The following is a 27,776-nucleotide window of genomic DNA, read 5'->3' on the forward strand; positions in this document are numbered from 1 at the left end:
ACAGAAAACAAAAAATAACATCTTAACACACAATATGTTTGAGTACATACAGTACACCAATTATTTATTTTCAATTGATCATTTTTACAAGAATGATGTGACTTTACTAACTAAGATTGTGAGTGTGCTTTGCCAACTATTAAGAGTATAAATAATGGTACAATATCACAAATATATGGAGCCAAGGTTTTAAGCAGACTAGAATAACAGGTTTTAGAAAATCACATTCTAATTTTAACAAAAAGAAACTTTTCCAAAATGACCTTATTATAAACGTAATAAATGATCATATAACTTTGGTACACATTTATATTAACCACTACATGGCAGGGCACAATTTCTAAATGCGTCGATTCTTTCTAGAATAAGATAAGAGGGAAAACTAAATCAATTTCATTGAACTACTAAAAACTATTAAATCAGCAGACTAAATATTCAAAGGTTGTTCCGCTTTTCCAGCTCTGATTATCACCATTTGGAACACAATGTAAGGATGTATTTCCAATAAAGTACAAATCAAAATGAACAAACAATTGCGGTTTAAAGCATATAAATACCACAAATCTGTATAAATAGAAATACCTACCCTTGGTGTTACTGCATTGTAGCTAAAGAGAATAACAGGGATTTCACAACAGTGAGAAGTTACTGGCCAAGTAGGCATGGCTAAGGTACCTAACACAAAACATTACCGGGTAATTTCTATTATTACCTACATGTATACAAGGTATTTTTCTGTGGCAATCATTTGCCATATTTTCTCTCTTCCAGGTTTTCCCATTGACGTTACATATAAATTCTGCAGCAGGCAATGTTCTTGAAATCTAGTTGGAACTAGTTTGTGAAATAATGCAATGTAGATCACGATGCATGCATTCCAAGCTGATCAAACCCAATAGAAATATTTGTAGGTGTTAAGTGTATCTGCTTGCCTCTGCAGCAGTTAACGTCTCAATTACTTTACGAGGATTATTTAATCAAGTTCATGAATGACCTGAAATCAGAAGTAGTGACAGGTGTAACACAAGCATATAAATTGTACCAAATAACTTGAATTACACTTTATAAAGCAGTAGGAAATGATAATATTGACTGCCATTAATATTCGGGAGATACCTGACATCTCTCAGGAGACTGATATTGCTCTAGTCAAGACTCTGCAATATGAGACTACTTGGGAAATACATTTGGTATTTCCTTCAAAGCTAGTTTATTTCCTTCAAAGCTAGTTAATATTATATAAATATATTTTCTCTTTTTTATGGAAACCGTCATAACCTGGGAAAAACAATTTTGGCATTTTGATGTTGAGCATCATTTCATAAAGCAGTAATTATCTTTACCTTACAAATGTGCAAGTTGGTGATATCATAACTTCTTTTCTCTTGTGTATTTTATCAGAAATGTATTATTTCAAACTGTCATACTCTCTCAAAAGATGTTTATTGATGTTTCATAATGAGTGACAATATGGATTTTGCACAGTCCATAAAGAGTCATTCTTGCAGCAAAAGAAAGAGTGAATGCATGGCATCATCAGCTTAGTTCTTTCCATACAATCAATCACATTGAATATTTACAACTAATGCCAAACTTGAAATTTCAAATAAAAAAAAGGTGTGTTATCTAATTCTTATTAAATTTTCATTATCCCATTTCTTCAATATTTATTCAATTGATTTATCCAGACTGACATGAATGAACTTGGCCTGTATATATGTACACATAATAAACAAGATTGTTTAACATCATTGAGCAAATTTCATAGAAAACACAATTGATGACAATTGGTAATGTCTCATCTGAAATACAATAGCTTATACATGCAGAAATACAAAAGAAAAAGAAGAAAGTCCAGGTATTACAACGGGAACTACAAAACAATCATTTTGTCATCATTTTGTCATTAGACATATTGCAAAATTATTATTCAGGAAATGATTCGCAGTGCTTAATAACAATACTCTTACCATATTGACGCTCTCATTTAATTTAACAGTAGGACATTTCTGCATTTTATACAGGCTAAGTATTAAGTAGAAAAATCAAATCAAACTATTAAATATAAATATCAATCACTTCAACATCAAAAGACGGGTATTTAATTAGTAGAAGAGGATATTCAAATGGGTTGAATCTTGAATTACCAAGTGTACATGTATGTCCTTAGAAATAAAAAAATAAGATTCTATAAAGAATACTTGAGAAACAATGGTGAGATATCTGAGGAGCTACACTTTTTCCATGTTTGTCTAAGAAGCTGACCATGATAAAGCTCATTAAAAGCAAACAAATTCTTTAAATAAGAATACAGAAATATACTTTGCACTAATCGTATCCAGTTTATCCCGGACTACTTAATAAGGAGTAAAATCCATTCAATGGTGACTAGAGATTTACTAACTGCATGTCAGCAATGGCAAAAATCATCGCATCTAAAGCACCTAAACATAATTTAATTATAGTTTGCAATTACGTGATGTACTTGAAGCAAATAGTTCATATAAGTACCTCTACAGACTATCTTCAGCATATTTAATTATCCTTATGATGTTCCAAGGCAGTTATGATCAAGACAAAGTAATCTATTTCAAGTGGTGCTGGAATACTGAGAACAAAAGAGAACTAGAGGGGCAAACTACTGTGGTTTAACAATACATTGCAATTGTGTACTCATTATGGGACAGCGTTTCCTTTTCTACACTACACATGATAATATCACACCATGTGCCTTATGAAAAAGCTACAGAAAGTAGGAAAAATGCTTCAATAATGAACAATATTTGTTTGGTAGATCGAATACAAATGGGGTCAATCTCTTAGCCATATATGACACTAAATATAAACTAAATCAATGAATATAAATAGACAAACCTTCACATCATGATTGCCTTTACAAAGCTATAATGGCATTACAGCTATTGAGTATAAAAAGTATGATGATATTATATCACAATCATCCACCCTTCATCCTTTTTTCTATTGATCATCATCTACAAAGTTGATGCACTATATTGTTGTCAAATAAACAATGTATGCTCATTGCTAGTCTTAATATACATGTATGTCAAAGCCAAACAAGAAACTTTTGACAAAAAAAGTGTTCACCACTCTCATTCTGCAGAAATCCATGCACCAAAATCATTAAATCTAATTTAGATCGATGATTTTTTCTTCTCCGGCAAAATAGTACATGAGTGAATGTAAACATTTCATATTGTCAAATGCATTTGAGTTTTCCTTTTATCTTAATGTATAAATTATCACCTCAACCAGAATATGTGAATACAGTAATTATGTTAATGAATGAAAACAAAATTTCATACATCATATAATTATACAATCATGTGATGTATGCTAGTTTATTTTCATCAACATACATCTTTACAAATACTCATAAATGTGCACTTCTATTTTCATTGTTGATACTCTTAAAACTAGAATCCTATGACATGTACTGGTATAAACAGGGGTTGATTATATGTACATATCCCATACCAACAGTTCCATTTGGATTGCACTTGCTAGAAAAGGTAAAATGTCATTATTCTTAACTAATTTAGCAAGTAAAAACTGCAAAATACAAGAATACATAGTAAAGCATGAGAAACAGAGGGATAAAAAGGAAATGAGAGAGCCTTGAACAATAGAGCTGAGATTTTGACAAGTAATTTTTGTAAACATAACTAAAATTTGGGCATTCATTGATTATCAGTTTCAGACATTGTTTATATTTTTTATGGATAGCTATAAATAATTTAAAGAGAGGTATTCTGTGACTATTCTTAACAAAAATCAATGCAAGCTTGACACAATTTGACTAATACCCTTGTTTGTGAGAAATAAACTTGCAACTGGCAGAAAGAGTTGGTAACATATTTCTGTAATTCCATTAGACTCTGTACATGGATCACCTTGTTCAAGTATGCAATAAAACTTAATAATGGTATTGTATATCTCATCTACATACATTCAGTCTTGCATAGAATACAAACTACATGGTAGATGAAAGTAAAACACAAATTAAGTTGCAAACATTGTAATTACTAATTTCATATTTTCAACCTAAAAGTGCCCTTTCAGGAAAAGGTTAAATTTGAAGGTTCTCCTACATGTAGTTCCATAATGATCTTTAGACCTACCAAATTGAACTGAATGTACAGATGGCAACAACAGGCATAAATAATCTTTTAAAGATGTCATAACATCAAACAGAATAATTCTTGAAGATTATTCAAAATTTTGACAAGCATGCAAATTTATATAATATAAGATTGAGGAGAATTTAACACCCCTCTCACCTAATAAGGAACTTGAAATATATACTGTATAACTAGACAAATTGAAATACAGATGTAGAAAAGAACAACAACAAAAGTTACTGTATACAAAAACACAAAAGATAATCTTTTCATTCATATATTTTACCTGATGCATCATTCCTGCTCCTCTTTCCTCCTTATAAATGTCTTCCATCTTTCCCCCCAATTTATCTAACATAATATACACAATAGACAATAATTATATTATGAATATTTATATTGGTCTTCTCGTCTTTGAAGCTGGTTAACAGAAGTGGATGGGTAGAACTCCCTAGCGACCACCCCCTGACTTTGAATGCTGTATCAGCCATTGCAATGTGATATCTAGGGAAGAGATGAAAAAGGAAGGAAAACATCTGGTAATAAATTGGTCACATGAGAAGGAAAATCATATTCTTACATGTAACTACATGGAGATATCGATCAGGCAGAGAGTTTTAAAACTCATTTCTTGAGTACTCATCAGCATAACAAGATCATGTGTAACAATGAGTGCACCTCCAGCATCATGTACACTCCATAATGAAGCATAAATTTTGACAAGCTTTAATATTTCTTCCATGCTTGTTTTAAACAGTGCTTTGTATCCTTCTGAAAAGGTACTACATAAATCCAGTTAATGTTGTTTTTATTATTTGACATAACTCAATCTAAAACATCATTATAATTACCAATATTTTCTTTCTCTTTGCATGAGATGGAATAACAGCAGATCTCTCTGTCTTGAATAGCTGATAAGTTCATCCTTTCTATGAGTTCTTTCTCATCGTACGCTACAGGAATGTCTCTCTTGTTTCCAAGCACCAGAACCTGAGGAGGGTTAGAAACAAATAGTTTGCTGTAGCTTATCAGGAACATTTAATTTGGCATTTTATTGCAATATCTAGAAGAGAAGCACCAACGGAAAGCGATGAAAGTGAGAGCCCTTCAACATCTGACATTATAGGCAGTACTACTTAGGCGTGCCACTATCCAACTTTTGATGCCGATTGTTTTTTTAAGCTCAAGTTCATATTAAACTCTCAAGGTTTTTTAATGTTTGCCTTTTTAAGTCACCATAAGTGGCCCTTTCATCCTGCCTACATATACATGCAAGCCACTGTGCGAAAGCCTTCAGTCTGATATCCCCTTGTAACTTACATGTAGCATGTACATGTAGAAATATTGATAAAGGGAAACTGGATCATTGACATCATTGTCATTGGCAGTGGCATCATTGTTGTGTATTATTAATTTTCTTATTTTTATTCTTATTCCTATTGTTGCCATCATCAACATCATTGACAGGCATCTTCACCAGCATCAGTATCATCATCATCATCATCAATATTACTATTATTTTCCCTCCAATCATCATAATCATTAATTGGCATATTGTACAAGAGTCATCAAAGACAAACAAATATGGTGAAAAAGAAAATCAAATATACACAATAGGAGATATTTATGGATGCAACAGGGTGGGATATCCTGGAAATTGAAGAGGGAATAGACTAGCAAATGCATTGCATACATGCACAAGTACCAGGTATTGTCCCCAAGTTATCCTCACTGAATCCACCATGGTGCATCCAAGACTTATCACAAACAATAAGAAAATGCTGACCATACAATTGTATAGTTATGTATATAGTTAATAAATGTTTGATTTTCATTTACTACAATTAGCAGATAGAGTATAGTTCTTGAATGCCATACATGCATAAATTGTATGCTGCAGAATGTGTGCATGTAGATGCCCTTCAAAAACAGATATTTCATTACAGAGAAGGTATCTTGTGATAGGCAAAAGGTGCATGTACATGTAGTACTTGTCTGTATATTGAGCCAAGTATATTTGTTTAATATCCTTCACAGCGACTTTCCATTCTTCCCAGATATCCCACGTGTGAAATTGAGGAAATGACCGCATCACTGTCTACCACAGTTCTTCTATAAGAGGAAGGAAGTATCAAATCACATGAACATTCACATAAAGAATGATTTCTGATGACTGATTTAAAATAGAAACAATTGATACCAGACAGTTCTTGGGATTTGAAACAAATGAAGGAATCCCTACCGGAGGATTACATGTAGGTATTATGTAGGGGCCGCGGAAATGTGTGTGGGGGGGCTGGGTGGACTTCAGCCCCCTTCTTTTTTTCCAAAACCACGTACAACTAGATTTTAATTCGTCATGCGGACGAATTAGGTGGTCTGTCGTAGAAAGATAAATACTAGTAGATAAACATGCACAATTATTTAAACAAATGAGTAGATATAAGATTGAAAGATAAATAGACAGTCAGATAGACATACATATTTAAACAGATACACATTAAAGAAAGATTGATAAACATACATAATAATTGAAACACATAAATATATATTAAATTGAAAGATAAATGGATCGATAGACAGATAGACAAATTCAAACAGATAGATATACGAACGATAGATAGATAGATAGATAGATAGATAGATAGATAGAACATAGCTAGAGAAAATAGATAGATAGAGAGACAGACAGACAGACATACAAATAGAGAGATATATAGAAAGAAAGATAGATAGATAAATATATCATGTAGGTAGATAGATAGATAGATATAGACAGATAGAAAGATAGATAGACAGATAGATAGATAGAGAGAGAGAGAAAGAGCGAGATACAGACAGATAGATTGATATAGAAAGTATAGACATTTTCAAACAGATAGATATATATTAGAGAAATAGATAGATAGATAGCCAGACAGACATACATATAGATAGATAGATAGATGGATGGATAGATAGATAGACATATTTAAACAGATAGATATATATATTAGACAGAGAGAGAGAGATCGATAGATAGATAGACAGATAGATAGATATACTGTAGGCCTACAATGTAGGTAGATAGACAGACAGACATATGGATAGATAGATAGAGTGAGAGAGAGAGAGAGAGAGAGAGAGAGACATATTTAAACAGATATATATATATATTAGACAGAGATATATAGATATGTCATGTAGGTAGATAGATAGACAGACAGATAGATAGATAGAAAGATAGATAGATTTATAACATAGACAGCGGATAGATAGACGGATATGATAAGATAGATATAATATCAAAAAAGTAATTATAATCTGTTTTATTTTGCAATATCTTAGCTATTATTTATTAGAATTCTTATTGATCGTGCGCAAGAAAGTAAAAATCATGTTCACCCGCGGACTCGAACCCCTGCCCGCATGATTGAATGAGATGCAAGTCTGACGCCTAACCGATTGAGCTAGAATATTTCCCATAGACTTTACGCGTAAGCAAAATACGAGAATCTCAAATCCAATTTTGCAAGTGAAATACGGGCATGATCCCGGCATCTGATCTGAAAATGAAGGCAACCCTCCGAAAGCTTAGAATCTCAGCTACAACATACTAAAAGCTCAGGGATAATTGACGAGAAAAAATGGAGATATAGCTCACGAAATAGAGGAATGTAGAATCTAGTTTTGACAAAAAGTCAAGTCCCATAGAGATTACACGCAAAATGAGTAAAAATGACATGCCTTTATTATTTGCAATTTTTCAGGATGATCCGTTTATCAAAATGAAAAATAACGGCAATAACTCAGAAAGAGTAGGACCTAAGCTACAACATATCCAAAATTGGGCAAAAATTGACCAATATTCACGGAGTTAGAGCCAAATTTGTATAATTGTAATGACGTCATAACACGCAAAATGGATATTTTGACTTCCGACGCCATTTTGATGACGTCAAAATATACGTTAGGGTCCAATGAGACATGAAATCATATCTATGATTCATACTCTATTGAAATATGAAAAAAAAATTGGGGGTCCCCGTTCGTTCTGAAGAGCTACAGTGAATTTTTAATAGGCATGTTTTTGCCCATATAGAGCCTATGGGTGCTCATTCCCTCATTAATGATTGTAGAGAGCTGATCGAGGTATCAATTTGATCAGAATTATATCAATAATAGATACACATAGAAAAAACAGCAAATTTATGCTGCGTAACGCTGTTACGCACGAAAACGCGCGCGCAAAATCTTGAAATGCTTAAAATGACCTGAAACTTACCCAAAAAATTTTATAGGCCATTTTGAGATTTTTTTTAGCTTTGACGCGCGCGTACGCGCACGTCATGACCTTTGATGACATTGACAGACGACCTTTGACCTAAAGTTTATTTGATGTGAATATGATTGACTATTGATTATTCGTTATGTAGATATGATCAAATTAAGAATTTTACAAAATGGCGCGTAGATGACGTCATCATGACCAGGTGACCTTGAAAAGCTACGTATGCCGTCTCTATGATGGATTCTATACATGACCAAAAATTCAGCAAAATTGATTGAGCCAATTCGGAGAAAACTTGGCGACAAACATAGGTGCGAAAAATAAAGAAATAAAGAAATAAAGAAAGAAAATTCTGACGAAATCAAGAGGTGATCTGTCATAGACAGACCTCCTAAAAACGTAAAAATGATCATTCGATTGTGATTTTTTCCATGGGCAGCCCCCCCCCCCCCATTTTCAAAACTGTGGCCCGTGTTACAGTCACACTAACGAAACAAACTGTTACATATAATATGTCATTGGAAATAAGGTAATAGGTTTGGTCAGCCTTGAGTTGGTTTTGTTAGGGTAAATGTGGTATTGCTATGGGTGATTTTTATATATTTTCCATCTCAAGACAGTCAACATATAATCATTGTAGAAAGGATTTCTGGGATAGTGATCTTAAAAGCAATAATGTATTTGGCCTCTCATTAGCTTTCGATTCCTTACTCGAAAGTATCTCAAATAAATATACTTCAAGAATTGAACAAGGGCACTGGCAGATTTGACACCTCACACTAAATATCTGATCTTGTAAAATTTACAGTTACAGTCCTTTCATACTTGTAAATTTTAAACTGCTGCCTATGGAAGTGGGGAATTAGACGGTTCAGTAGTCAATAAACAATGTGTTTTACAAGTAAATTAATTACTACAATCACTCTTATTTCAAAAGATCCTTTCCTGCTTCAATTACTACATGTAATAACTGAGTTTGAAGAAGTTCTTTACTTACTGGAATTCCTTGGAGTTGTGGTTTGTCCAGTAAATTGTGTAATTCGTTCCTTGAAGCTTCTAGCTTTTCATGGTCAGCTGCATCTACCATGTATCTGTAAAGAGTAATAACAAACAATTGAAGAAAAAAAATCTGGAAACAAATATGTCACTCATTGAAAAGTGAATATATAACAAAATATTAATAGTTTTACACTGAATTTATGCAATACCCAGGCAATAAGTCAGCTAATATTTTTCTTGTACTTTTGAAGGTTAAAAAAAAACAAAAAAAATATCATCTACCCAACAAGATCATACAAACAATAATTGTATTGAACTCTTGTACAATGTTCCAGTAACATCTTTAGTATTAAAGTCAATGCTGAATGTGTGCCATTGTTTTTTTTTTCATTATAGAAGTTGACCAGTCTCCATTTTTGATAGCTGAAAGAGAATCGACGTATCAAGTTTACTTTAACAATATCTGCCCAAATATTGAGATTGTGTAATATTTCTAACATGATGGTTCAAATCAGCCACATCTAGCTTTTATATCAGCAGACTCGTGAATAATTCATGATTTTTTTTTCTCTCCACCACCTTGTGATTGCAACCTAGTCTCATTTTAGTCACTCATCACTAGGATGTATCATAGCCTCCGTCGAGTGACTTAGGTTGTGCATTAAATTTTTACGGTGGCATCATTTTTATATATATATATATGACATAATCATTAATCATCTGGCAAATGAAGCAGGATAATGAAAGCCCCCCCCCCACAAAAAAAATTAGAGATCACCTTGATTTAAAAAAAAACAACATATGTTTCTCATTGATACATGTATATATTTTTTTTAATGACATTTTTAATGTGATTTTATGAAGAAATAATAATGAGAAATATTCAAGCAACTAAAATACATGTAGGATTGCACTGCAATTGATCAGTGCAGTGCAAGTAAACATGCCATTGAATGTTACTTGATATCAAGAACATAAAGCTGTAAATGCAAATGGTTCTCTAAATCCGATCCAATCCAATCCAAAGGTCATTTGATATAGACCTATTCCTTTCAGTTACAAAGCACTGCGCATACACTACTCCATGTTTGGGCCACTAAAACAATAATTAAACACCTCAGAATGGTCAGCTTAGTCCATGCAATTCATTGTCCTTTTTTAGCAAAATGTGATTTAAAGGCTTTCTTGAATAATTCAACAGAGGAGGCTGTATTCACAGTAGCAGGGAGGTGATATCTAAAGATATCACTCTTTGAAAACATTTTAAAGAATACCCTGCCACCAAAGCTTTAATGGCCTGTAAGACATAACTTACACAATACAATTCACCCCTCTGCAGTATCTCTCCCACATACTCCTAAACCGAGGCTGTCCTCCAATGTCCCAGAGCTACAAGAAAAACAAAAATCACACAATAGACACAAAGAGTACATGTAGTTTCTATGCTACAACTTGATCATAGGAAGTCAAGACTGCTTCAGGTTCATAAGGTGCTTAACATTTAAGTGAAGCATGAATTATGGGATGCTCGATTTTTTTTTATTGTTGCTCCATCCTTTTTACTCTTGAAAATTCATGCTAACCTTTGGGAATTGGTTACAAGGAAATTTGGAGACAAATGGACCATAAAAATAAACATTCAGACATTCAATGAAGGTGGTTTTAGCAGGGGTTTCAGTTTCGGCTCATATAATTTCGGTAGTGAATCATTTTTTTAAATAACCAATAAACATGGATCAGGTTTAGGTCTTTCTGTAATATTGAAGAAGAAACATTAATTCATTTGTTCTCTGAATGTCTGATAATTTTGGAAGGAAGTTACAATGATTGAGAGAAAGTTCAAATATTAGCAAACAGTTTGAGAATTGCGTTTATTTGGAAATAGATGATTTAATTTATGTGCTTTAAAGAACATTCTATAAATCTATTGCTTTGACATATAAAATGAAAATTAATGATAAATTGCCAACTTTTGATCTCCTTAAAGGTGAAGTTCAGAGATATTTTGTTCTTGAAAAGTACATTTTTCTGAAAATTTTTAAACCAACATGAGAAAGTTCACAAAAAATGGGGGTTATTTATGAATCATTTTTATGAAGTAGGCATCACTAGTATCATTTCATTCATAAAAAGATGTTTTAAATTGTATGTTTTGCAGAAAATATGTAAAACAAAAACAATGCATGCATTTACGTAAAATTATTTGATTTGTTATTTTTGTTCATATTATTATGAAATACATGTAGTTCTTTTCGTTCTCTGGAAAAAAAAGGAAAGAAAAAAAAAACCTTGGGAATTGTCCCTGCATGAATACGGTCAGCAAAGGAGGTCAGTTGCCAATACGGCAATTCACCTCCCCCTCCCCTATTATAAAAATGTGAAAAGGGTGAAATATCAAAGTTGAGCAAAAATGTCAAAGGGAGTGAGAAAGATTATCATTGAGATAAATAACACTGGAGTTGAGGGCATTGTTAGTGCCATAAAATGTCCAGAATAGCCCCCTCAGGTTGAAATAAAGCCCCTTTACATGTAAATTAAATTACCATTTCAAATTATCAGCAGCAAAACAAATAGCCCTCAATTAATTTGTATTTCATATATGAACATATAATGAAATAACCTACAAATTACCTTTATCGTGACATTTCCTTTTGTAACTTTCCTCATATTGAAGCCTACTGTAGGGATCATGTCTTCATTAAATTGTCCAGACTGTTGAGGGAAAAATAAGACAGGAAGTTCATGATTAAAGATCAGATGATTAATTGATGGCATCACAATACAAGAACAAGTAGATGCACTCACTCATATCATTTATAAAAGTAAAAGAAAATAAAAAAGAAAATATAATGGACATCCGACAGTGATCATGGAAAGTTGGAACCCATGCATCATTTACGATTATCTCTATCATTGAACTAGGATTAATAAACATCTAGAGCTGTAGATCTCCATCACCATACATGTACATTGTAGAATGGAAATTTTACTTTGAGCCGATGAAATTTAGTTACACAATAAAATAATGTAAAAATCTGTAGAACAATGGTAATAAACTAATAAACTGAAACTGATTTACAAGTATGGCTGCATGGTGTAATTTCATTGAAAAGACGGTAAAGTTTCAAGTTCCAAGAAATCTGCCTTGAAATGCTTATAACAAAATTTAAAACCCATAATCGTATATATTGTTCATCAGGATCCTAGGGAATGGTCAGACAAATATCACCCCAATAATCATTTCCCTCTGTAGCTGAAATAAGTGGTGGTACAATGTACAGTGTATAACATTGTTTGACATGATTAGTCAATAATTCGTGAGAGAGACAGAGAGGGACAGACAGACCTTGGAACCTCCAGTGAAAATCAGAAATAAAATACACAAAGTATAACAAAAATACTGGTATTATGATAATGATGATACATGTAGTAGTAGTAGTAGTAGTAGAAGTAGTAGTAGTAGTAGTAGTAGAAGTAGTAGTAGTAATAATAATAACAATAACATAATGATAATAGTAATGAAAATAATAATAATAATAATCATAATAACAACAATACTAAGTTACGGTACTACTACTACTTCTATTACTACTACTTCTACTACTACTTCTACTACAACTACTACTACGGTACTACTACTACTACTACTACTATTAATAATAATAATAATAATAATAAAATATTACAAGCAAGAACGATTATGATTTTTTTTAATTTACAGAATCAAAAAGATAGTAGGAGAATGAAACATTTGGAACAATAGTTAGGGTGAAACTCGTGAAAGCAGAAAATTCAAAGAATACGATAAAAAAAGTTTGAGCAAGAGCATGAGCATTTGAATGTCATAACCACTAATGCTATAGAGATCATCCCAATGGCAATATGAGTTCACAAGATCTATAACAAGTACAACTTTCCCCTAAGTTGATCACTGAAAATATACAGTACCCCAAAACTTTTTGCTTTTTCTAATGATGGGACAAAAATTATACACTGTAATGTGAATAGTCTCTATTACATATCCTCTCATGAAATACTCGATGATTTTGCAATAATCTGGACTTCATAAAAGAAAAAACCTAAGTGAAACATGGTAAGTCAATGGGGAACTTGTACACATGGTTCATGTTTGACATCACCACTGATCTATACAGATCAGTAGACACCACGGATCTAAAGGCCTGATCCCACTGGCAGACGGACACAAAACGTATGCATAAAGGATACAGCAGACAAGCAAAATCCATTTTCATCAGCTCCAGAAATTATGGAAAACAATTGGTGAACAATGAAATCATACTGAATGGATGCTAGATGGATATAGAGCGTATGTAACAAGTATGCAATGAGTATGCAATGGATGCATAGCATTTTCTAACGGATTGCAAGATTTGTTACGTTCACATCCGCTTCACATCAGTAAGTGTATTGGGACCAAGCCTTAAGTTGCATTACCAGTGGAAGAATCTACATAGTAGTAATGATCTCAATATTCAAATGCTCATAACTTTCTTATATGTCAATTTTCTGCAAACTTCAATTAGTTTAGATGATTTTTTTTAATGTGAATTCAGCTCGTAGTTTCAAGGGTTTCATTCTCGCGTAAGGAATAAGTCAATAATGTCTTCTTTTTCAATTATGTTTATCTGCAGTTCAGGCATCATCTGCTTCCTTGAGGTATGAACTGCTTCATAAAGTCTCCAAGAAGTTTTGGTACCCCCCTAATTCCCCGACCTCGTACAAGGAGTATTTCACTGTAGGCTTGTTACTAAATTCTTTAATTCCTCAATCGTTTTTAGGGAGTGTAGTCAGTGGATTAAATCAAATAAAAATATGTTTGAGTGGATCATGTATTTTATGATTTTGCATGGATTTCTATTTTGAATCCTTTATGTTCCCAATAAAAATAAAAATAACTGCATAGCTTTATGATACAAAACCACTTCCCAAGTTGGGAAAGGGCTCAGTATGTAGCTTTCAGCGTGCATTTCACCAAATTCCTAAAAATATGTTTCAAAATTCAAATGGCCCCTTTAAAAGAAAATAAAAACATTAGTTACTGAGATGGTGCTACATGTCTTCAAAGGTAGCATTCAAATTTCAAAAAAATTAACAGATTTATGTTTAAAAAAAATCAACAGCTTTAATAAAGGGGAATCCAAACCATAAAGAAAGTCATTTTTAGAAAAGAGAAATTCAAATCAGAGTACAAGTAACAATTTTCAAGTAATTCTCACACAAAAAAGAAGAGTTTATAACTTTTTGAATTCTGTAAAAGATTACAAATCACTATAGATTTACCTATATAAGAATTTCAAAATGGTCATGATGAGTTGTGATGTCATGGTGATATAGGGTAGCCTTACAACTCTGAATTTGTTCCAATGCCTTTAAAACACATGGTCCTGCCAACCCATGGGTGCATTACATGCCGCCGTGCACAGAAAAATCGCAGGCATGACGCATGCAACTTTCTCTCTGAGCTGATCGTTCCACTTTTTTTTTAGATTCTGGAGTCCAGATGAAACACTTCCATGGGATTGTGCGAAATTTGATACCGGGTACTGTAAACGAAATCTCAAATCTATTAAAATTGTTCCATTTCAGTGTATGGTAGCGGTATTGAAGTGGAGTGGAGCCTGCACGAACATCACCTGAGGTAGATTCTATAAATACCTCACCTTTAGAGCCTGTGTTTTTGTTTAAGTCTCCACAAAAACTTTGGTCCGTGAAGTTAGGCCACATTTTTTCAGAACGGATTTCCAGCACAGCGCGCAATTGTCGATTGGAATAGAATTTTGAGATTTGTAATACTGGGGAAACCCCTTGACCTAGACTCTACTTCACATTTTCGTCAATAATTTTAGTTTACAATCTTGCCATCAATTTGATAGCTATTTATTTGAATTGGTTTTTTAATAAAATGTGAATATTTTTCAACGAATTTTAGCCTAAAGAATGTTTTTTTAATGTCCCTAAAGTTTGGACACCCCATCTTATTATATCATGAATAACTACAGTCACGTCAATCATTCAACACAATCTATGCAAATCATGCAAATCGCAATCACTATACTACTTTACTACTAGCAATCATGTCTTAAATTTTTTTTTTTTATCAACATGATGTAAGTTTCAAAAAGGCGAGAGGATGAGTTGAATAGGTTCTAGTTACATCATTCACATAATTCTGTCACACTTTCGGTGAATCACAATGACATCGACACAGACATTAAGACAGAAGAACTGAAGCTTGAGTTGAAGTAACAAACATGAAGAGGGTGTTTTCTTACCGAAATCACATTAACAAATGTTGTTTTCCCAGAATATTGAAGACCGACTAAAGTGAGCTCCATTTCTTCCTTCCAGAAAAGGCTTTTAAGCCAGTCAAGGAATCTGTTGATCACTGCTAACATATTGAATTATTTTATTTATACTAGTGAGATGAACTAGAAAACAGTCAATTGCTGCACATTGCACGTCCCAATTATGATGTTTTCCGACGTCTCCGTAATTTTGCATTGACGATGCATTGACTCTCTTGATGCTGTATTCATAATGAATGAGCTTCTACGGTGACCTGAAGAAGCACAGGTCATTGATACAACTTACAAGTAAATTGAAACAATATTTTTCAAATGTAGTATTTCAACATGTAAATCATCAATAATATTGTGATTTAATTCTACTTGAATTAATTTGTTACATGGATTATGCTTCATAGTCAGCTGGGAAATTTAATTCTGCAAATCATTTTATTTCCAAGACCTAAGGAAATAGTAGGAGTGTATCCCCCGCGCAGTGTCATATGATCATGTCACCTGACACAATGTCTCGTGAGTTGCAGTACATTTGCAGCTACAGGTATTAATTTTAAGCCACTGTGCGTGAATCTCATGCTCAGCCAAAATCTCTTCACTTGCCGTACTCCTATTTCCACTTGAATTTCCAAAGGAAAAATACGGGATTCAGTCGAGTCATGAGGGATTTTGCTGTAATCTTGCTCCTGGCGACTACAGTGCCTGTTTTTGTCGTCGGCGATACGCCAGCAAATTGTACCTACGAAGACGTCGCCGGGGAATGGGTTTTCGAAGTCAGCGGCTATGGCGGTGACAACAAAATTGATTGCGCAAAGCCAGGTAAAATCGTTTTTTTTTTTATATGCCATGAAATAGTATAAATATAATATTCGTTTTAAGCAAAGAATTGACATTCAAATAAACAGACATGAAACATTCATGATTTTTTAAAGTCTGACTGCACTCGAGATGATCAAGATGATTGAAAGTTATTAAGTGAGATATTTTACTCTGGCATTTGTTGACATGAGCTGAGTGATCATATTCATACTATGTGCAGATTCATTTCAATTGGAATATAACATGTTATTTTTATATATACATGTATTTTGGTTAGAAACAGAAGTCATTTGGAAAAAAAGGGCTGTCTTTTATTAACCATTTTGATTATTTTAAAGCCAATAAATGTTGGCTTTTGTACTATATCGTCATCTCATGAAGATAGCATTTCCAGATTGATGTCGCCCTACTTCTAATGCAATTGAAATGTATAAAAGAATATATTTTAAAGGTTAATTTTGCATAATCTGTTACAGAGATGTCCATTATCTCTTACAGATTCATTGATAAGGATTAAAATGTTCACTTTTTATATTTTTTACATTTAGTAAATACTGTACTTATTTGAATAATTTGAATACTTTTTGTAGGAAGTGGTCCTTTATAAATTCAAATTTAAAACTTTCAATATTTTAATGGGAGACTTACATTTATTGCACAGGGAGGTCTATCCTAATTTAATTTTTTTTTGTCAAGAATGTTAAGAAATTCATTCGTAGGGCCTACAATTAATATGGAGATACAATTCAATGTGAATGTTTATTTCACTTCTTCATTGAATAGGTCCTGTTACATATAAGTTGCATGTGCAGTTGCTTTTCCCTGATGTGGCAGTGGATCTAGAATTTGGCACCAAAGGATTCTGGACCCTAATCTACAACCAGGGTTTTGAAGTTGTGCTCAACAATAGGAAGTACTTTGCTTTCTCAGAATACACTCAGAATGGAAGTCAGGTAAGTTGATTGCCTGTCCTTTCACCCCAACCCCAACCCGCCCCTCCTCCATCACATACTGTCTGTATGTGACCAAAGTCTGCCTCTTTTATTTATTACACAATTTTATTTTACATGTGTATTTTCATTTTTAAATTCTATTGATTAATTTTGTTTGTTTTTTACTCCAATTGTTCCTTCACATGAATACGTGTCTTGAAAATTATCCATCATAGATTTTCAACAAGAAAAATGTTGCATGAAGTACAAGTAGTCATAAGTCATGTAATCTGTCAATAGATATGCCTTGTATGTGTGTGGTATTTCTGTGAATGATATTTCTTTTGATTCCGTTGTATTTCAAAGTTTTGACCATGTGTGTGATGATATTTCCCAGGTCACCATGAACTGCTCTCAGACCTTACCTGGTTGGTCACATAATACCATGGGAACTGACTGGGCCTGCTATGTAGGCAGGAAAATGGGTCCATCAAAGGTATATCAACACACTGTCAGTAAACAAAGGTAAGGCATGGTTTCGAACACTCGACCCTCTGATTATAAGGCAAGAGTCAGAACCGTTGGAAACAGTCCCGTTTTGGGCAAAGTAAAATGGGTGTTGATGCACTATTATCAAACAGAATGTAAGGCTGGGAACTGGTGACAAGTTATTAATTCATCTTCATTTTGCATGAAATGTATTTTGAGGAATAAAGTGAACAATACATAAAATACAGAAATCATATTTCTCATAACAAGTAAATAATAAGTTGAATTTTCAACAGTTCATGTACTTAGTTTATAAGTTAGAAAGCAAATCCCATTGTAAAACATGAACAAATCTCATAATCATTAGGACATTATCAATTCCAAAGTCCCATGCTTTTTGTGATTTGCAATATTACTCCTCTTTTTTATTACTTTCATTTTCCTTAAACTTTCCATAAACATTTTTCTAGGATTTCTGCTTCTACTCAAGCTTGGGGTCAGTCTTCTTTATAATCTCAGGGTTTTGTTGCATAAGCTTTTTCAACATTCAAAGGTTATAACTAGTCCATTGATGGTAGAATTTTGTTTTATCATCATTAACTCTGTTGCCTTTTATTTCTGATTACACCCAGTGCATTAATTTCATGGATTAGATAGTAAATATACCGAGTATAGACCTTAAAGTCTTAGTGATAATCACCATGATGGTGTTCAAAGTCTTAGTTATTTAGAGCCATTTACAAAATGCGTATATAAAGATATATCCATCTCCAGACAGATTTATATTTGCATGAAAGTTGTCTTTATAATTCCCTTATGTGCTGCTACCCATCATTCCCTCAGTTCCCCCCTATAAGGCAATATTTTCTAGATGATGATGAAGAGATGGGAGTCAGAATCAATTCATCATAACATAGATGTCTATCTTACATACTTGTACAGGCATCAGTACTTCAGCCAGAAGATGTACCAGAATGATAAGAAGATGGTGGAAAAGATCAACAGAGTTCAGAAATCCTGGAAGGCAACAGTCTATCCCGAGCATGAGAGGTATACAGTGGAAGACATGCAGAGGAGAGCAGGTGCCATGAATGGCCTAGGAACTTTCAGGTAATTACTTTCATTAACACCTTATGTGATTTCAAGTTTGGTGTTGACAGCTGGTTTGGTGTTTGGCCAATTTTCACCTTGGTAAAAACACCAAACTTGAATGAGGTTGGTAAAGGGACTGATGGTCATGAAACACACAAGGTGTTGAGCTGCCAATAATGTGATTGATATATTGTAAACTCATGTTTGGTGTAAGGACTAGGTTAGGCTTCCTGGTGTACACTCTCAACACACACAGACACACACACACAGAAACCCCAGCACCAACACCGAACTTGAAACTACCCACTTTCTAACGAATGTGAATGGAACCTTCTTGAAATTATAGTATTGTCGGTTATCGGCTGGAACTCTGAAAGCATATCTTCTTGATATATCTAAAAGTTGTATTTGGTCTAAAAATCTTTGAGTTTTAGCTTTTTGATGAGTCCATAAGATTGAATTATATCCCCTTTTTGTACATTCATTTGAGAAGGCACAGGTGTTCAATCTGAAGGGGTGGATTAATAATCCATTCCCTTAATTAAAATTTTCTTGGTATGCTTTTTGAAAGTTGCTTTGCTTGCTGCCTTAGTTTAATTGCATATGTATATGTCCCCTATTTATGGAAATTGGAAATCAAAGAGTTATTCATTTAAGTATGAACATTAAAGTTTAATAACATGTATAAAAGTGTTTGTCTTTATGAAACATAATGGAAAATATCCCCTTGAGTAAAATAAAATGCAAAATGAAAGGTGCTTGCATATAGCATGGGATGATATCATTGAATTAAAAAGGAACAAATTTAAAAGAGTCTTCAAAGCATATAGCACATTCCTAGTAAGACTAGATAACCTTCCTGTATTCGCATCAGACCAACTCCAGCCACTGCTAATGACCAGGCAAAGAGGGCAGCATCCACATTGCCACTAGGGTTTGACTGGCGGAATGTGGACGGCCAGAACTTTGTCTCTCCTATTCGCAATCAGGCCTCTTGTGGCAGCTGCTATGCATTTGGTTCCATGGCCATGCTGGAGTCTAGATTACGTATAGCGACGAACAACAGCATACAGCTGGTCTTCTCAACGCAGGATGTAGTATCATGCAGCGAGTATTCACAAGGTAGGTTTCTTCATTGTCATTTATTTGGATTATTTTCACTGATTTTCACTCTGTGGTGGCTTTCCTTTGTAAGTGTTCTCAGTCAGGGCATAGATCAAGAGGACATGTGAAAGAGGACTTTCACTCCCATTTCTGAAATGGTGGATTCCTTGTCCTCAGAACAAACTTGCTGCATTCTACCATTATCATATATAGTATATACACGTATGTCTCATTTAAAGTTAAAAGAGATATTTCAACAAAATTGTTTTGGATGTATTACTTGATAAGTGATTAAAAAGAATGTGATCATTTTATTTTACCATTAATACACCTTCACACTGGTGTGGTTAAAATGAGGAGATGAGTTTGGACTACCTTGTCGAAGTGCTTCTGTACAAAACACTTTGTTTGGCACAATGTATTGTGATCATTATACTGATTGCATCTTTTACTTTATTGGTTATGGTTCTGAACTATATAGGTGTTTATTCTTCAATATATACTTGGTAATACATAGGTTTAATTTTTTTATGGTTTCAAGTGCTTGTTATATGCCTACCCATTTTTATTCTTATGACATAATCCATACATTTTCATCACAATCATTAAATAATTAATTTACATACATTTTGCAAACACTAATTCCAGATCTGAGCATCAGATTGTTATGGCAATCTGAAATTAAAAATGCTACTCTTATCATTAACATTTAAAATCAAATTTTTGCAGGTTGCGATGGGGGATTCCCATATCTTGTCGCTGGAAAGTATGCAGAAGACTTTGGTGTAGTAGAGGAATCATGCTATCCGTATGAAGGAAGCGACATCTCATGCTCCAAGGAGAAATCCGGCTGCCGTCGATATTATGCCACCAACTACAACTATGTGGGTGGTTTCTATGGTGGCTGCAATGAGGAACTGATGAAAGATCAACTTGTCAAGAATGGCCCCTTGGCAGTTAGTTTCATGGTTTATGATGACTTCATGCAATACAGTGGTGGAATATACCACCACACCGGTATCAAGAATAAAAACCTGAAGTTCAATCCGTTTGAGATTACCAACCATGTTGTCCTGGTTGTTGGTTATGGTGCTGATGAGGGATTAGGGGAGAAGTTTTGGATTGTCAAGAACAGCTGGGGTAAAGACTGGGGTGAAGAGGGCTATTTTAGAATCAGACGGGGAACAGATGAATGCGGGATTGAGAGTATTGCAGTAGAGTCCTTTCCTATCTATCCATAGGAAACTGACCATGATAGTTAAGATTATACAAACAACCTTTTGCATTTTTGTCATTATCACTGGTGGCAGAATAAGATACAATTTCAATTGTTGGAAATATCCAAAGAGGTTCTAACAGGTATTCAAAGTGCAATTTTGATGATGAGAAATTTTGAAATTCTTTTATAAATCATTTTATGTCAATTGTAGGAAGTATGAAAAGAGGTTCCGACATGTATTCAAAATGCTGCTGTGATGATGAAAACAAATCTGAATTAGTCATACAAATTTTCATCTCATTTTATGTGCTTTCCTTTTTGAAGAAGTCAATTTGACCAAGTATTATTTCACGAACTATTTAATCTGCCACAAGCACTGCTCATTTGCCATAGAAACTCCAAGATTAGTAGTACCTGGAGAAATAAGATCTCATCTAAGATCTCATCTTTACCTTACATTACTGTCTAGTCTTTTGTCTGCTCATAGCTTTGAAAACAAGGTGAATATATGATGTCTTGCTATTTAAGTTGGGATGATATGATTGACCATCCCCCTGACCAATCAGGATGCTGTTCAATCTTTGCCTCTGTCCATAGGATTATGAATATATATGTCCTGTCAATATTGAAGCATGTATTTCAAAGCCATTAGATAAGAGGACAGTCCACCACAACACAACCATTGAGTAGAAAGATTAATTTTAGTGCTAAGATTTAAACAAAAGAAGATTGATGAAGAATCAAATTTTCATATTGGGAATTTTCAAACGGTTAATATATCTATCTGTAAGCATTTCAGGATCAGACATGATTTAGAATTTTAATGTAACCAAAAATGGTGAACCAGTTTGAATCATGAGGTGAAACTCACAAAATTTTCTCTTCTTATTTATCAAGATAGCTTTTAAATTACTGTACCTGAAAATCTGGTAATGTTAGAAAGCCACCAAGTTTCAGCTTAATCCAGATATCCCTTCATAGTGGTTATATATAGTGTTTTTGTTCAATCTTGTAATTACATGCTGCTTTGTCTATTTGATTACTTTCACTCTTGAGGGAAGTTGATTCATGGTTGGTTTTTTTTGCTTATTTTAGATATTAAATATGTCTGACTTTTTCACATTCCCATAGACATTCCCAAACGCTTTCATTGTCAAGACAAGGCAAGCTATGTATAATTTCAAAGCTACAAACTTGTTCCAACTCATCCAAATACAAATTTCTGTCTTAAGAATTTCATAGTGGAGGGTCACTTATGTATCCCACTGCTGCCACCATTAAAGATTTATATAAAATAAAAGTTGGATTTACGATAGCTTGTTGTCCTAGACCTTCTTGATTGAATTTGCCATGAATTAATTAAAAATCCTCAAAATGTTTGTTTATATGTGTGCATTGCTGTAGTGATATAGTCTGTACTCAGGATTATTGGATTGATAGAAAGACCCCCCCCCCCCCAAGAAAAAATTACGAAACCATTTTTGATGAAAAGATGGTAATAATAGTCACTATATTGTATATGATAAACAATTTTTGATTATTCCCCCTTGGTGTGATGTTTGTTTGTGGTTCTTCTATTAGAGTATAAGTATGAAATATTGTACAAAACAAATAAATCATTTATGGTGAGCTGCTGCAGTAGTGGTTATATGAAGGTGCCATGATACTGAACATGGTTGTAATGCTCATGAACACTTTTTTGTTTTAATTCAGTATTCTAAATGGTGATCATGGACATTACATACTTCTGACAAATATATTTTTCATTTTAAAGAATGCCAGTCATTCAGCCATTTTCCCCCATATTTTTCCATATTTCAAAGTCTTTCTCTCCATGTGCTTGGTTCAGTATAAGCAAAATATGGTCAGCTAGTATAAAGCTATGATTCTTTCATACCAATGAACAAAACATTATTTTTGTATAACTTTGTATTTTTATATCAGAATAAATTGCTAAATCAAACTTTATTAGGAATCTTACTGTCTTGTGTATGTATATTTCATTTTGGTGGATTGAACAAATAATATAGTATGACTTAGAAAATAGATAAATATAGAAAAAAATAATGGACAGAGTGATATACATTTGAAATATCCTTTATTATCTATACATTTTTTATCAAGAATTCAAGAAGGATTTACTGAAGCTGTATCGTAGTATACATAAAAAAAGAAAGAAAAAATATTACAATGCAAGAACAAAAAGATAAAGTGAGATATAGTAAACAAAGAGGAAAGAGATACAGAGAGGTGGGGCTGAAGGAGGTAGAGATAGATTCTGCAAGGTTTCCTTTTTAAGACCAACACAGGCCCAATAAGGAATCACATGGTGTACCGCGAAGCCTAACTTCTGAACTTGTGCATTCTCTTTTTTCCAGTCAAATGATTTGTATTGTAATACCATTATTTAGCTCCCATTGTGAGTGTCATACATGTATGTGTTGGTATATCATCATGTATCATCTCGCTGATGCACATCTGTATTAAGAACCCAAACATAAACAAGACTGGCTTGACGCAAACATTCAAGCTTTTTGGAAGATATACGCTCACCTGGTTGGTTCAGTAACTTTCCATCTGATATGTCTGGTATGTATGTCTTTTTGGTAGGTTTCACAGTATTACAAAACCTTTATAATCAATAATTTTCTCTTCTTTTTTGTTACTATAATAGACCTCACCCTTCACCTGTCACATCTAAAACATCCATGGCAGCATTCTCACTGCCAGAGTCATTTGACTGGAGAGATGTAGATGGGCAGAACTTTGTATCACCAGTTAGAAACCAGGCTCAGTGTGGAAGTTGCTTTTCCTTTGCTGCGTTGGCAATGTTGGAAGCTAGACTGCGTATAGCAACCAACAACACGGTTCAGAAGGTGTTTGCTCCTCAGGATGTGGTGGCCTGCAGTGAATATTCACAGGGTAAGTACGTGGAACTTACCCTGAGAAGATTTCAACTGTTACCCTTATCATGCATTCCCTTTGTCACATAAGCTTCATAATGGAACTAAAAAACTTTTATATGTATATGCACTTTCAATGCCGCAAAGCAAATTTTGTACATTTGTTTCATTGAACATGTTTTTATTCAATCTAGAAACTTATTAAAGTGATCTTTAAAGACATTTCAAGGTCTTTGGAATGGTCTCTTTGGAACAAGGTCTTTGTCTTGGGTTGCCTTTGCTAATGAGTGATAATATCAAATATTTTTTGGAGAGGATGGGTTTCAAAACTTGCCTACTAGTACTTGCATATATATATATATATAAATATATATACATACATCCATGTAACTTGACATTTTAATTTTTTTATTGAATGAATATGATACTTGATCCCAAAGTAGTCAGAGTACTGGTAATTTTTTTTACTTTGAAAATGAAAAAAAGTTTGGAGTCCAACATAAGACTGAATACATATCATATTACATAGTACAAAGTCTATACCTACTTCAACCTACTTTAACCCCCCCCCCCGCCCGCCCCTTCTGGACCATTAGGCAGTAAAAGAGCATATATGTAACACGATCCCCAAATAGTGTAGATTGATTGTTATGTTTGAAATCTGCATTTTTGGGGTATGTGTAATAAATCTTTAACATCCTTGTTTTTTCTTCCACAGGATGTAATGGAGGATTTCCATATTTGATAGCTGGTAAATATGCTGAGGATTTTGGTGTGGTAGAGGAATCCTGTTACCCATACCAAGGAGTGGATACAGAATGCAGCAAGGAAAAGGCAGACTGTCGTCGATACTACGCCACTGACTACCAATACATCGGAGGATTCTATGGGGCCTGCAATGAAGAGCTCATGCGCCTCGCCCTGGTCAAGAATGGTCCGATCGCAGTTGGGTTTGAGGTCTACGGTGATTTCATGAGCTACAAAGGGGGTGTCTATCACCACACGGGGATCAAGAATTCTCTGCTGGGATTCAACCCCTTTGAGCTGACCGACCACGCCGTGCTGGTGGTTGGGTATGGAGTGGATGAGGCTTCTGGGTTGAGCTTCTGGACTGTAAAGAACAGCTGGGGTACAGGATGGGGCGAAGATGGTTACTTTAGGATCCAAAGGGGTACTGATGAGTGTGCTATTGAGAGCATGGCCATGCAGTCATTTCCTGTCTTTCCATAGCTTCCTTTTTCCATTTTGAATTTAACTTTTAGGTATACAAAAAATTACTTTTCTACATATCGGCAATATTGAAAGTTATTGTGTTAAAAATCTTTCTCTTATTTTGTCATAGTTTTCACTATATCTGTATCCTTGTCTCTCCTTTCTAGTCATCAGTGAGGTAAAAGTTAACTTGTCTAAAGGCATTTCATGTCAATCTTGTCTTTCCATGAACATATTTTTTTATATGATATCATTGATATTGTGTGTGAGTGAAATGAAACAATGCTATTTATTCATGATAAATAGTATTTTCAGTAGTATGATCTCTTTCTCTCTCTCTCTCTCTTTCTATCTCTCATCTCAAGCCCCCACCTTTGCTCCCATGTCATCAAACTGACCTGCATACAACTTTTTCTCAGCCATCTCTAGACCATTTCTAGTCGATGAAATTGATTTAATGTTTTGTGTTATAACTAAATATGACTTTTAAGGAAGTTCCCAGGATTTTTGCACATCGATCCTGATCTGCACATGTTTGACGCTATGCACATTGACATCACGAGGACTTAACATGTGATTGATCAGCTTAAAAAGTGATATGTATGTGATCTGTATTCTTACTGCCAATCTGTAATGATTGACATAAGAAATAGATTAGCATGAGTGAGTGTATGGGCCACTTTTTGCATATTTTGCTGATGTAAAGATACCAAAGCAACTCTGAATAGTTTGGTAAAGATAACATGGATTTCATTTTAACTGCGGAAAATCTTAAGTATGTCCGAAAGCCTTGAAGTGAAAATCCTTCAATTCTATTGAAAGGACAATGCTTCCAAACACCTGTGCCAAAAATCTAACATGATGATTATGTTTAAGAATATTATATCCACCAAATATAATGTATGTAAGAATCACACTCTATGCCCACAAATATTTACTCCTTTCCTTGTCAAATACTTTTTCACCACCAAGTGATAACATGTGTAGTTTATTGCTGATTTATTGTTGAGGAAAATAATTGTTAGTGATCAACAGATGATAATGTGGTTTTCTCAATCAAATTCCTCTGTGATGAATATGTTAATTCATATAATTATTGGATAAAAGAAGAAATTTGACTCATGATCTCTCTCTTGCCTATCCAAATATTCATGCTGTGATGTGTTTGTTTGAATTATACTCCTATAATATTGCTGCAATTTCCTATTTTTCTCAGATTAAGAAATCATCATTCTCTTTATAGAAACTTCTCAAACATGAATACTCTCATAAGTTTGTATAATTTGTTGGTTTAAAAATCAGTTTGCAAGGAAGCATAACTCTGAGGTTGCTCTTGTATCTACATTTGATATTTATGTTTGTGTTTGTGTAGTGTTTATGCCAAAGACCATTTTATCATGCCAAATACCATTTTATCAAATATTGAAAACAATATGCTTACAATGAAGCCTGCACTTTCTGAACGAACAAAACATTGGAATTGTAAAACACAGTGTAAACCCTGGCAAGCCCCTCCAATCCTTTCATCAAAATACTATGGTTCAACTGCATCTTATTACTGTTTTTGTCAGTCTCACTAAACCTGTTGACTACTTCATTCTTTAATTCCCATTGACTTCTAGTATAGAGATCACCATCCATCCATGCAGTTTCAACATGTTAACTTGTCCACTTATCTTTAGCCCAATTTAAGTGATTGATGTAATATTTTTCTCGTTTGTCAGCATATGTACTTTCAGATCATATCCATCTTGCCAATGTAGTTTTTACCGCTCCCCTGTCCCTGCTCAGAGAGTTCCAGTGCTACTGTCCCTATATACTTCCTTAGTCTGAAATCTTACTTTGAGGCTTTCAAATCAAAAGTAGCAGAATCAGATATTTGTCTCTCACCTCTTCTTTGTTTGTATTTCATCACAATTGATTGGATTAGGTGTATCACATTATTTATGTAACAGTACTTAACTACCGGCACTTTTTACCTGTAATCAATGAATATGAAAATGAAACTATTGATGTGAATTGGTAATTTTGTTACATAATTGCTGCATTTATGTTGGATTAAAGTTATTGGAATGGCAGTAACTTTAAATTACCTTATAATTTCATAGATTGTGAATGGTTGTGTGAAAGTATAATTATTGTAGTAAAGTGGTTGTCTGTCCTATATCTCTATTCATTTTTATGATTTAAAATCATATTTCATATGTGCCCAAATTCTAATGTTATGAAATGATTGATGATAATTAAAAGAAAGTATTTGATATTTAGGTTCTAA

At 33.7% G+C, this 27,776-nt stretch overlaps 2 protein-coding genes across 3 annotated transcripts; one reads left to right on the forward strand and one right to left on the reverse strand.

Annotated features, from left to right (window-relative positions):
• Window positions 1-37: 37 nt before the first annotated feature.
• Window positions 38-16,522, reverse strand: LOC129257295 (ADP-ribosylation factor-like protein 8B-A). Its single transcript, XM_054895583.2, has 6 exons — window positions 15,705-16,522; window positions 12,043-12,123; window positions 10,727-10,800; window positions 9,410-9,503; window positions 4,994-5,132; window positions 38-4,646 (listed from the first exon to the last, which is right to left on the reverse strand). The coding sequence occupies exons 1-6, from the start codon at window positions 15,825-15,827 to the stop codon at window positions 4,594-4,596; spliced, it is 564 nt and encodes a 187-aa protein (XP_054751558.1). The 5' UTR covers window positions 15,828-16,522; the 3' UTR covers window positions 38-4,593.
• On the forward strand, window positions 15,961-27,776 carry LOC129257294 (dipeptidyl peptidase 1-like). 2 transcript variants are annotated; one of them, XM_054895582.2, is made up of 6 exons: window positions 15,961-16,550; window positions 17,334-17,503; window positions 17,880-18,007; window positions 18,914-19,081; window positions 24,061-24,308; window positions 25,008-27,776. In XM_054895582.2, the coding sequence occupies exons 1-6, from the start codon at window positions 16,391-16,393 to the stop codon at window positions 25,517-25,519; spliced, it is 1,386 nt and encodes a 461-aa protein (XP_054751557.2). In that variant the 5' UTR covers window positions 15,961-16,390; the 3' UTR covers window positions 25,520-27,776. The 2 variants fall into 2 exon arrangements, with proteins under 2 accessions (XP_054751557.2, XP_054751556.2); XM_054895581.2 differs by lacking the exons at window positions 24,061-24,308; window positions 25,008-27,776 and adding exons at window positions 19,938-20,185; window positions 20,897-23,354 and having other exon boundaries at window positions 15,967-16,550.

Source organism: Lytechinus pictus, chromosome 3 (assembly GCF_037042905.1).
Source record: "Lytechinus pictus isolate F3 Inbred chromosome 3, Lp3.0, whole genome shotgun sequence".
NCBI classification, from domain to species: domain Eukaryota; kingdom Metazoa; phylum Echinodermata; class Echinoidea; order Temnopleuroida; family Toxopneustidae; genus Lytechinus; species Lytechinus pictus.